The sequence below is a fragment of the Varanus komodoensis genome, unplaced genomic scaffold (assembly GCF_004798865.1).
Source record: "Varanus komodoensis strain SLA01 unplaced genomic scaffold, ASM479886v1 scaffold54, whole genome shotgun sequence".
Taxonomy (NCBI): domain Eukaryota; kingdom Metazoa; phylum Chordata; class Lepidosauria; order Squamata; family Varanidae; genus Varanus; species Varanus komodoensis.
In genome coordinates, this window is record NW_025336142.1 from 1155111 (window position 1) to 1167004 (window position 11894).

Sequence of the window (11894 nt, forward strand, 5' to 3'; positions counted from 1 at the left end):
CACACACAACATACCACGTCTGGAAAGAGGTAAGCTTTACAACAACAAAAATGAAAGGAACCATTTCTTAAATGATCGGAGGGAGGAAAACAAATTCAGTTTTTGTGGGGGGGGGCATCCTCCTTCAGAGCCGATCGTCAGATGAGGCCTTGCTACCTCCCAAGAGGAAACGGGGGATTCAGCGCCACGCTCATGCTCATCGTCGCTCTGCGGTTGGATCCCATGCTGCGTTGATGTCAAAACCTGAAGGTCAGAACTGCTCTGGAGGGGCGGGTCCTGCGGGGAAGGTGTCGCAAGTACCACAATGCCCAAACTGGGCTGGAGGGATGGGGCAGAAAGACACATGGCTAAATCTTGAAATATTCTAATGCCTAAGTATTACTCTAATAAATAAGGTTATGATCATCCGCTTGCTTCACTGAATCCACTCAGCAGGGCAGGTCTTGGATTCAGCACAGCACCTGCTACGCTCGGCAACTGCTAAAGGCCTCGGCCTCAAAAAAGGGAGCAGGGGTGGCATTTCCCCAGCATGTCAGAGAAGAAGCGTGTTCTGGTCCACTGACTCTGTTACGTACATTTCGCACAGCCAAGATCCACTTAAATAACTTCATATTCCCAAACCAAAAATATTTCCATTGCATTGGTATGGACTGACACTGGAGAAGGTTTTCTTTCTTTCGTTAGGCTGACGATCAGACATCTAAATATAATAGCTTATAAAATAAAGGTTTTGATTCTCTTTCCAAACATCAGATAACATACCAACAAAGTGTCAATTGCCCACAAAATTCTTATGGTAAGCAAACTATTATTATAACATATATTAAAAAATACTATACAGCTAAACATGAAATTAAAAATTACAGCAGCTTTACAGTGGTTCTTCGGGTGGCTGGTGCAGTGGAAACACTTGAGAGGATGAACTTACAGAAACATGCGGGATCCAGTTCTGGGACGGAGTTTTAGTCACGAGCTTTTTTGCTGCAGAAGTCACAGTGTATTCCTCCACTGAGGTCTCTCACAACACCTTCTTTTATCAGCCTCTGAAGAAATTTTGTTTCCGTCGTCACGTTGTGCATCGTCTGCCTGTTCATCGACGCCATACACAGGCGGTCGAAGTAGTGCAGCCGTGCGCTCGGCTGGCTGAGATTATATCCAAACCCCGCCAGGCTCACTTCGTCGCATAAATGTGTGGCCATAACCACTGCTATGGCGCCAATGGTGGGCACATTCTGGGTGGGACAAAAAGGCATTTCAAGTTGAATGGGCTGGTTTCTTTTGTCTCACGGCCACAGGTTGGATTCCACACGTCGCAGGCTCTATGCGAAAGGACTCGCTCAGCCGAGGAAAGCGACAGGGGCATCAGTGGGGACCTTCGCCTTCCTCCTCAACTACTCCTCCCACCCTGCTTTTTTGTTAGATGGCCATTTCCACGGGGATGGCGTTTGGAGGTGGGGGGAGAAGGCTGGAGCCATTTGGAATGTCCCAAATCCTGGCCTCCCCTCTCCACCCCCTTTGCCCTTCTCCAAGCTCATTTTCTGACCCAGTGCTCTCCCACTGGCTGTGAGGGGGTGCGGGGGGGGGGGATCGGAGCTCTGCTTAGGCATGCCAAGGCCGGAGAGCTCCAGCCCCAGAGCTGGGACTCTGAAGTATCCTTATGGCACCTCTAGGGGCAGTAAGAGCTTTCCCTTGAGGAACTACGGGGGTTTCTTTGGCCAGACCTAACTGAGGGGTGAATGAAATTACGCCATATTCCGTATGCTCTCCTTCCTTCTGCTGCAGAAACATATGAATTCTGGCACTAGGAACTGTATTGAATCTCACACTAGATAGAGCATAAATAAAGAATCTACCCTGCTCCCAAAAGAGAGGTCTTTCAGTCTCCCAAAGAGTCATTTTGTATGGATAAAAATCAAAATAATTGAGTACTGTCATTTTACTGATTCAACAGTCATAGGAAAAAAGAAAGCCTATTCCTTCATCACAAAAGACACGCTCACCTTATCCCATCCCCAAATTTTTGATCGAGGTTCGGGATACTCCAGAATATCCAAAGCGGTCTCTTTAATGATGACTGGGTTCAAGATGCGAAACTGCTTCGGCAACACAGGGATCTTCTCCGCCACCTGCTTCCAGAAGAAGAGCCGCATCCAGAGCGACTGAGGGAAAGCAGAGGCATCCCGGTGATCACGAAATCTGGAATCCACAGTGAATGCTGCTACCTTGACGGCCCGAGCGGGGTGGGGAATGCGTGACTCTCCCGAGGGGGCTCGTGTCCAGCCCCCGGATCAGCCTTCCCGCCTCCTCCGGACCCTTCCCAGAGCCTGCATCTGTCCCAAGTGGCTGTGTGCAGGCTCGCTCGGATCAGCACGCCAGATGAGGGCTGACCAGTGCTCAGCCGAGGGGAGCCAGTCCTGCACGGGATCAGGAAGTCCAAAATGGCACCGGCCTTTCGTAGCCACACCACACTGCTGACTCACGTTCGGCTTGGCATCCACAACAATCCCAGGCTCCTTTTTGCTTGCAATTTCCCTTTGGCTTGCCTGGCCCTACGACCTCACGTTGCTTCCACTGTATCTTAGGGCAGCTCCTCACGATACAGGGGAGTGCTGGATGTGGGTATTTGGACACAATTCAAACATGGGCTTTGCTGAGTAACATGTGAGTCACTGCTCCTCCTTCAAACCTACTGAAGGCCGGCCGAACTGGTTCCCCAGAGCAACTTCCCTGAATTTCTAAGTGAGAAAGCTGCAACTTGCACAAGCGAGAACTATCACAGCGACATATTATCTATTTCTTGTTCAAGCAGAACAGGTCGCATTGCAGGCTCTCTCTTGGAAGAGTAAAGCTGCTGCGTTCCAGACGTAGGTGGCTGGTCAAGGATACGGAATGCAAAGCCACGCCTGTAACCAAGTCACTCAAGCATTCCACTCTCGCTTCTTTTTATAGGGCAGGCAAGGAAAAAGGCAGCTGACGTTTTAATCCTGCTCCACAGGGTTTAGTGACTGAAATCAGCTCATTCTCTAGCAATGCATTTTCCAACAGCGCTGCGTGTCAGGACTCTCCGCTTCACCTGGCACATGCCTCTGAAGAAAACCGTCAAGTGCCCACAGGCATTCTGACTTACCGGGCAGGGCTTGAAGGATTGTTCACTACGGGCATGACAACCTTGGCAGGAAGAGGGCCTTTTCCCGTGACACCCCATGGAATTAACTTCCTGGGGAGACTCACATGGCAAGCATACTGTACTCCCCCTGGAGCCAGTTGAAAAGCTTGGAATTTTCCCACGAATTCTAATCTTGCACTGTTTTAAATTCTGCATTTTATCTTACAACTCTGTACTGCTGCTGGGGCCTGCTCGAGTTTTCCTTTTATTTCAACTATGCACATTTTATACTGTATTTTATACTGTATTTTATGTTTTAAACTGTGGGGCAACACAGAAATGAAAAATATATGGCAATGAATCAGCACACATGTGATGAGATCAAGTGAAGCCCTCCAGACTTCCCTGAACAAAATATAACCAAAATGTTAAGAGAAGGCGCATTATCACAGACTACTCACCAATGTTTCATTTTTCACCATTGCTTGAATCCAATCAAAGTCAGCACTTTTAAATAAAACAGTAACGAACAACCCTTGTGGGAAATATTCACGATGAGACAAGGGGGCCCCTTCCGGGTAGGTCAGCCTTAAGGTAGTTCTATTACCAACATCATCTGTATATCCTTGAACTGGTGCATTATTTAATCTGCCAAGTAAGCAAATCAAACCTATTAGTGCAAGCCTTAAAAAAAGAGCTTCCAAAAAACCCCCCCTAAGACCCTTCCATATTTTTCAAAGAGTAACCCTCAATTTTAATTTGGCCTTGCAAAAGGTCTAAGTTACACATAACAACAGAACAAGTTGGATGGCAGGAAGTCCTTCCTGACGGTTAGGACCCATAGGATATGGGATGGGCTTCCACGGGAGGTAGCTGAGGCCCCATCGGTGCGGGTGTTGAAGGACAGGCTGGACAGGCACATGGGGGGCATGTCGTGAGCGGAGCCGGCTGGAGCCGGGGGTCAGACTAGATGCCCTGGGAGACCCCTTCTGGCTCGCGCTGTTTCTATGTAACTAATTTCAAATGGTCCTAACTGGGAAACACTCAGTCACAGGCTCTTCCTCACGGAGGACACGGGCTTTGACAGGGGGACACGGGCACATTTGCTTTCTAGCACTAGCTCCAGTGTAGAACCTCCAACAGAAAAAAACACAATGTACCTTATCACAACGTCAAACTGGTTGAGGGCGTGACCCAGCTCCAAGCCACGAAGTATCCCGCCGCTCCCCACAACAACACAACGCTTGCAGGGTGCTGACTGCAAGCTTTCTGGGAAGTCATACTCGGGCAAAAGTTCCAAGAGGTCTCGAAGCTTTTCTGAAAACTTGTGAAATCCAAAGGGTGGTTCATATTTGAAGGCACCCTGCTGCGCGTTTATGTGCTTGCTTGTAAAAGGAGGGACGTTCATACTGTACTTCTGCATGAATAACCGACTCATCTCTTTCTTCACGAAAGACGGTCGGCACTCCGCTTGCAGGACGTGCTGGGCAAACTTCTGGGCTTTCTAGAGGAATAAAACGCAGGCCTTCCGTGGAACATCCGCGTGGCACAGGCGCACAAAGAGTGACCATCAGTCCCCAAAGGAGACCTCACCCTGGACTCGCAGGATGGAATCCACCCCCAACTTTTTCATCCGCCCTGCTTTTGTTCTGGTACTTTCCTCAGCCTTCTCCTCCTCCCCAAAACAGCATTCGTGGGACAGCAGCAGCAGCACTGCTGTGGCCTGAGTTAGGCTTGGGTGCAACCGGCTTGTGGGCCCCAAACCAACCAGTTCGTGTGCTCCTCTTCAAGTACTGCCCGGGTAGAGCAGGTGGCCTGCTGGGGCCTGGCAGGGCAGCCTGGGGAGACTAAGGGCTCCTCCCTCCCTCCCTCCGCAGCCGTCTGCCTGTCCCAGCCACCCTGCACCACATTTACACGCGAGTTCAGAGAGCCGGGTGTTCTTCTTACAGCACGTGGTTAAGCCATGGAATTCAACCCCACAAGGTGCAGCGATGGCCGTCAATTTGCATGGCTTGACAGGGGAACTGGGCAAATCTGTAGAGGAGAAGGCTTCCCTTTTGGCTAGTGGCTATGTCCATTATCAGAGGGACAGGACTCTGCATATGCCAGTGGCTAAGGGGTTTGGGCAAGACAGAGCTCCTGCTGGAGGGTTCCGTGGGCAACTGGTTTGCCACCATGTGAACGGAAAGCTGGACCGGGTGATCCAGTGGTTTGATCCAGCACAGCTCATTGAAGAATACCTTGATACTAAAAACAAGGAGTACATGAGGAAAACTGTAGCAAAACTCTCTACCAAATATTATGTTGTAGAAACATTTGCACATAACATTTGCACATAAAGTGACATACATAACCCACCTTGGCATATTCAGTGTTTACATAATGGATTCTTGCCATGTCACACCTCCCAGAATCAGAATTTAACTTGACTGTGTAAAGGATGCAAAAGCCAATCGCAACTAGGATGATGGGTCTAAAAAAAAGGAGGTACCATTAATGATCACTCCAGATTCAAAAATTCTATTTTTAAGTATCAGGTTACAAGAAAAGGTATTCCATATATGTATTCACACTTCGGCAAACAGAAACACCTTGCTTGATTTTACTAGTATGTGTACTTTTAGTTTTCATGCCATTTTCTGCAACTGAAAACAGGACACTTTTGGTGGTGGCAGCAGGGACACACTTGGACAAACCTGCTTTTAAAAAACGAGAACATGCGGAATTTCTCTGCCAGCTTTTTTACCTGTGTAACCCTTTGCTTCTTATAATAGTTTCATTCTTTGGGGAGCTGTGGTCTCAAAGATCTATGAGACAGGATGTACAGAGGTGCTTATGCAAGAATTTACCGTATTTTTCCATATATGATACTTTTCCTTAAAAATATTTACCTAAAAATGGAGGGGTGTCTTATACACGGGGGGGAGGGCGAGAGGAGAACCATGGTGGCAAAACTGCCGATACCTTATCTCTGCAAACTAGCCTCATGAGCGAAACTTCCGATTGCAGAGACAAGCTCATAGGCTTCCTCCCATCATGAGCTTTATGTAACTGACGTCAGAGAGTGCGGAGAGTGTGCAGCCAGTGCCCAGATGCGACAGGGAGCAGGAATGTCGTGAGCATTCTGAGCCCATAAAAATGCAAATGCCTTACTCTGCAAAATTTAAACTGGATGTAATCAGTTATGCAAAAGAGCATGGAAACAAAGCTGCAGAGAGACAGTTTGGACCTCCTCCTTGGCATCAAACAAGAGGTGACTGTGAAGTCCTTTAAGAAATGTGGACTCAGCAATGCCATGAATGGAACGGAGGATGATCTCATATACACGCGTAGAGACAGTGACTCAGCAGGCAGCAGAAGTTGAGGAAACTGAGACGTTTGAAAATGAAAATGAAGAAGAAGAAACCAGCAATGTGATAGAGGCTGAACAGAGTGATTTGCTCAGAGCTAAGTGTGATGCATAAGATCATAGCACTGGTATGCACACGTTGCCCAATCACTAAATAAAAATGTCTTCTATTTAGTGTTTAAAATAGTGATTTCTGAATTTTGGGGGGCGTCCTATACATGGGGGCATCTTATAGACGGAAAAATACGGTATCTGAACTTCCTCATCGATTTAGGAAGCACAGCTGCCACTGGCCCATCAATGCTAAGCAGGTTTGCCTAGAAACACATCCGACAGGAAGGCCAGTGGACGCGGACGCCTGGGATCTCGGTCTCACCTTGCCAGAGTTAATGGAAGGAGCTGGTGTCGCTCACACCACTTGGGGCGTTACACTTCTCTCCCCAGTGCACATGGCTACTGTGAATGACAAGGCAAGGCCAAATTGCTGCTCTGGCCATCTAAGACACCCAAGCAGGTCAGAGTGTGGGCCTGGGACTCAGGCGACCCGGGTTCGAGTCCCCGCTCCGCCATGGAGCCCACTGGGTGACTTTGGCTCAGCCACAGACTCTCAGCTCAACCTACCCCACAGGGTTGTTGTTGTGGGGATAAGACTGAGAGCTGGAGGAAGAGAATGATGCAGGCCGTTTTGAGTTCTTTAAAAAAGAAAAAGGGAGGGATGTAAATCTAATAAATAAACCTTATAAAAGTAGCTGACCCGGTTTTCCCCTCTGAGATACTCCAGAGTATGAAATTTCACTCATGTAAAGGAGCCCCATCCTTTTTTTTTTTTTTTTAAAGGAGGGAATCATGTTACATTTCTGAACTGCTAATACCCCCTACGCCCTCTAAAAGTATTGTCTGCTATCAGTCTACACTAGATGGGCTTGTTCATTGGAAGTGCGCCACGCCCATTCCAACCACTCACTGCATCTACCATTTTCACATGTTTGAAAAGAAGCCACCCTTCGCCCCTTAAGCCGCACAGGAAGTTACTGAAGGGAAGGCATTCTTTGCCTGGCCTCCAGTAGGAGCTGCAGGTCCATCCCCTTCCTTGCTTGCAAACTAGTTCCTGCACGAACAAAGCAGAGGACCAGTCTTCTGCCCCACACCCTCAGTGCGCATAAACCTCCACACATGGAGACTCTCCCTTTCTTAGAACAAAAAGGAGCAGAAACAAAAAAAGAATATTGACAATAAAGCAAGAAGGTTTATTGTTTATTTAATGGTTTATGTTACTATCCATTAAAAAGGATAGTGACAATAAAGCAAGTAGGAAAAACGCGATGCAACTGTTAAAAATAAAGACAAACTATACGCATTTTTAAATATACATTATCACAAGCAGGAAACTAGCTGTGAAGGCAGCCAGACTGTTAAAAATAATTTTTAAAAACATGAAAGAGAATTTGCAGAGTACAACAGTCTTCACTGTAAAAGATTCAGGATGTCTGAAGATTTAGGATTGTTGGAAGTGGCAGCATAGTGTCTAAGTAACTAATTTAAGAGGGGTAACAGATTAAATCCTAGGATAGCTGACAAGCTAAGCATTAAAATAAATCATAAAATCCAGGGGGCACACACATGAGAGTTCTATAAGAACTCAGACATGTAGCTGCTGACCTTGTAAGCTAAATATCTAGGCTAAAATCAGCTTTGTCTGAGGACAAGAGGAAACATCTGGATGCAGCAGCAAGCCAGAATTCTAGGACTGCAGAAGGCAGGAAGGGAAGTTTAAGTCTTTGCTCTCCAGCTGCAATCCTGATGAAACTCACTTCTCTATCCGAAGCCACTTTTAGAGATTTCTGCCAATGGGAGCTTTTCTCCAAGGTGACAAGGATCACAGCAGACAGGAAAGGTGTCACTTTTGTCCCTTCACTGCAAGCTGGGATGGAAAGGAAAGCTACCCTGGGCCTTCTGAAAATTTCGAAAACCCTGATAAGTTTCCAAAAGATTTTATGTGCATTTTGGCGGCAGAGTTATATTTGCTGTGATTCCCAAACAAGATATTAAGATGGGGTCCGCCTGGCGCCGTCGTTATTTGTTTTTCGGCACCAGGCCAAGACCTTTTTATTTAAGTTATTTTAACTGTTAATTTATTGATTGTATTTATTGGGTTTTTATGTACGTGCTGAGATGTTTCCGGATTTAAGGTTAATTATATAATTGTTTATTTATGTTGTAAGCTGCCCTGAGGCTTTTTGCGAATGGGGCGGCATAGAAATTGTTTAAATAAATAAATAAATGTTCTTAATACAAGGTGTTCTCCTAATATTTTCACTTAGCAAAAGGGTTGCAGACATTCAGACATTCCAGGATTTGATGGCAAATACAGGATTTAAAACAACAGGCTTTTACTCCTTAAGGCACTACACTAATCAGCACCTTAACAAGAATTTACACCTGATATCACGGGCAGAGACACTTACTTGAAAGCGCTTCTGCACAGCCCACTTGGCCTTTTCATCTTCATGTTCAAGTGGCTCAGTGTGTGGTGCGGAAGACAAGCATTTCTTCTTCAGGCATACAGAGCTATTTTCACTCAGCATTTCTGCAACGGGAAACACATTGTGTTTAAAGGGTACTTTTTACTTCTGGGAAGTAAACTGCTTGTTTACTTCTCAGAAAAGCATTTGTTCCCCTCTCTCTCTCCCCCCCCACTCAATGTTTTGGGAGTTATCTTGGTAACAACACAATGAAGGCATAACTGCAATGTCGGCCCAAACTGTACCCTTCCCTCTAAGCTCTGTTGAGAGGAGGTACACACTCCTTAGGGGAACGACCTCGGCAGCACGACCGCTTCGCAGGCAGGCATATCCAGACAGGCCTGCTAAGGAACCCTTGGCGAGCGGATGCCTGTCTCTTTAATGAATGGATGTAACTGCTGATGTCATACGCTATGCTTGTGGACAGACCCTCGGCACTTTCCCCTCCTATACCCGCTTTCCTTTCCTATTGTTTCTTCTGGAAATAAATGTATGAGCGAGTGGATACCTGTCAGTGTAGCAGACACCGCTGAGCAAGTCAGTCAGTGGACTAGTTCCATGTAAGGGATGCTTCCTGTGATGACTTTAGCACTAACACTTGCAAGATATGGTAAATAAATCAGCCCACCTATGAAGAATGGGGCAAAGAGATTCTGGATCAAACTGTTACCATAGTAGACTGTCATACAAATGCAAAAAAAGGCATTGTCAAAACACACCAGGGGAAAGCAAAGTAAAAGCTGCCTAGGAAGGCCTCGGCAGTTACAGGCAGCCTATAAATATGTGTATAAACAAGCAACAAACAAGCAAGCAACCCTTTCTGCAGCTCTATAAGGTCCATGTCCATGGCTGGTACCTCCTTCACTCAGCCGACATCTCCAAGGACCCTGTCCTGGCAAAGCTTCCCATTTTGGACTGTGCAAAAAAGCACATCGGTGAGCTTGACTGTTATTTTTTTAAATTACAAAACTATTTATACATACTAGGGACACAAAATAAAAATGGCAGTGGTCCCCTTTTGGGAATCAACCCATCTCACAGCTGATCTTCCCTCTTCCTCCTCTGCCACCGCCGCCCCCTCTTCCTCCTCCTCCTGCCTTAGCATTTCCTAGCTTTGTATTCTCCAGGGGAGTCGTGCTTTCTAGTGACATTACAACAGTTGCCGTTTTGTTGTTTTTCCTTTTAGAGCAATTCCGCTTGATTTTATCTAGCACCTCCTTGTTCATCTTTCTGTCAGGCCAGGGTATTCACAAAGTTCTCCTCCACCACCGCGTCCCAAGGACATCCATTTTCTTCCTGTCCACTTTCTTCACGGCCCAGCTTTCACACCCATACACAGCGACCAGAATCTTGCGTGGGGGATCTTGGCCTGGATCTCCGCATGTGATGATTTTTTCTAGTTCCTTCACTGCTGCCCTTGCAAGTCACCATCATTTCTAACTTCTGGGCTGCAGTTCAACAGAGCACCAGCTGATGGGTCATTATTTCTTAACCCTCTAGAACCCGAAACTGGAGAAAGAAACCTCTGCAACCCACGCATTCTTACTGTCCCACTGATCTTTCAGGGAAAGCCCTGCTATGCAAATTGATGTGAACTTAGGAGAAGCTTGCATGCAAGAATGCGGCATTGTCTAGCAATCCCTCCTCTCCCAGCCCTATTTAGTGCACCGCACAGGATCAGCCCCTGCCGTTGGGCCACCTGGTACATGATGTGTGGCCTGGGGACTGGTAGAAACGTGGCGGAAAGCCCCGCTGGCCCCGTGCGGGGAAGGGGCTTTCCAGGGCTGCTCGCCACTTTCGCAACAGTAAAGTCAGAGGGTCGCAAGCCTTGGATGCATCTTACCCAAATGAAAACGGTTCAAACAGCCGCCTTGAGACCTGTTTTGGTATAGAGGGGGTGCAAACGTTTCAAAGTAAACACATGCGTGCATGACGCGGAAGCCCCGGAGAAACCTCAAAGGCCACTGACGGGCCCCGCTTCCCACAGCGGCGCGCCTGGCACCGACTCTTCTTTCCTCCCGGCGCCCGACCAGCCCCTTCCCACTCACCCGGCACGTGAACAGCTTGAGAAACACGCTCGTCTTTCACGCCGCGGTCTGCCGCGCGCTGCCGCTACATCTCCGCAGGCAGCGGGCTGCGGACTCGTTGCGGCTGCCTCATTAACCAACTCTGCCCGGGGAACCCGCCGCCTCGCGGGGCCGCCCCGGCTGGGGCCAAGGCGCGCGTCGCCCGCCCCCGCCCCGCCCCTACCTGCGGGGGGCCTCGCCCAGCCTCCTCCGCATCGGGCCGCGGAAAAAGGCCCGGGGTCCGCGCGGGCCGCTCTCCCTCAGGCGGCGCCGGCCACGCCACGTGATGACGCGCCGCGGCGGCCGGCCCAGCCAATCGCAGGCGGGGGATCCGGCCCCCTCCCCGGGCGTCCTGGCGCGGGAAAGCGGGACGCGACGAGCCGCCCCGCCGAACTGCGGAGCGGCCTCCGCGCCTCTAGAGGGAGCGATGAGCCCAGGGCCGAGCCGGCTGCCACCGGTCCCTAGAAGGGACGCGCCCCTCTAGGAAGCGGCACTCGGTCGGCTTAACCCTTCGAGGCAGCCGCGTCTCCAGCCGAGCGCTTCCTCGGGGACAGGCGCCGCAGGCTTCCTCCCGGGCGAAGGCGCCGGGTGGGGAAGGGGGCGAGGGGGAGACTGCCGGCGAGGCCGTGCACGCGGCGGGGGGCGGGGGCGGGCGCGCGCCGGGGCGAATGCGCGTGTGAATGGGGGCGCCCGCGTGCGCGCGTGGATTTGTCCCCACCCGGCGCTGACCTGCAAGGTTGCATCTGAATGCAAGGCAATAGTAGTGTCCGCGGAGGGAGGAAAATCCACTGCGGCCCCCGCCCCGCCCCGCCATAACAGAAGCCCCTGCTGGGTCGAAGAGCCATTCGCAA

The 11894-nt window shown here is 49.3% G+C and overlaps 1 protein-coding gene across 6 annotated transcripts; it reads right to left on the reverse strand.

Moving 5' to 3' along the window:
• Window positions 1–592: 592 nt before the first annotated feature.
• On the reverse strand, window positions 593–11293 carry ST3GAL5 (ST3 beta-galactoside alpha-2,3-sialyltransferase 5). 6 transcript variants are annotated; one of them, XM_044448281.1, is made up of 9 exons: window positions 11026–11155; window positions 10821–10855; window positions 9486–9605; window positions 8921–9042; window positions 5465–5579; window positions 4267–4610; window positions 3568–3754; window positions 2001–2159; window positions 593–1232 (listed from the first exon to the last, which is right to left on the reverse strand). In XM_044448281.1, exons 4-9 carry the CDS (start codon window positions 8962–8964, stop codon window positions 963–965), a joined length of 1119 nt encoding a protein of 372 aa, XP_044304216.1. In that variant the 5' UTR covers window positions 8965–9042; window positions 9486–9605; window positions 10821–10855; window positions 11026–11155; the 3' UTR covers window positions 593–962. The 6 variants fall into 6 exon arrangements, with proteins under 6 accessions (XP_044304216.1, XP_044304214.1, XP_044304217.1 ...); XM_044448279.1 differs by lacking the exon at window positions 10821–10855 and having other exon boundaries at window positions 11026–11161; XM_044448282.1 differs by lacking the exon at window positions 11026–11155 and having other exon boundaries at window positions 10821–10858.
• Between the last annotated feature and the right edge of the window lie 601 nt (window positions 11294–11894).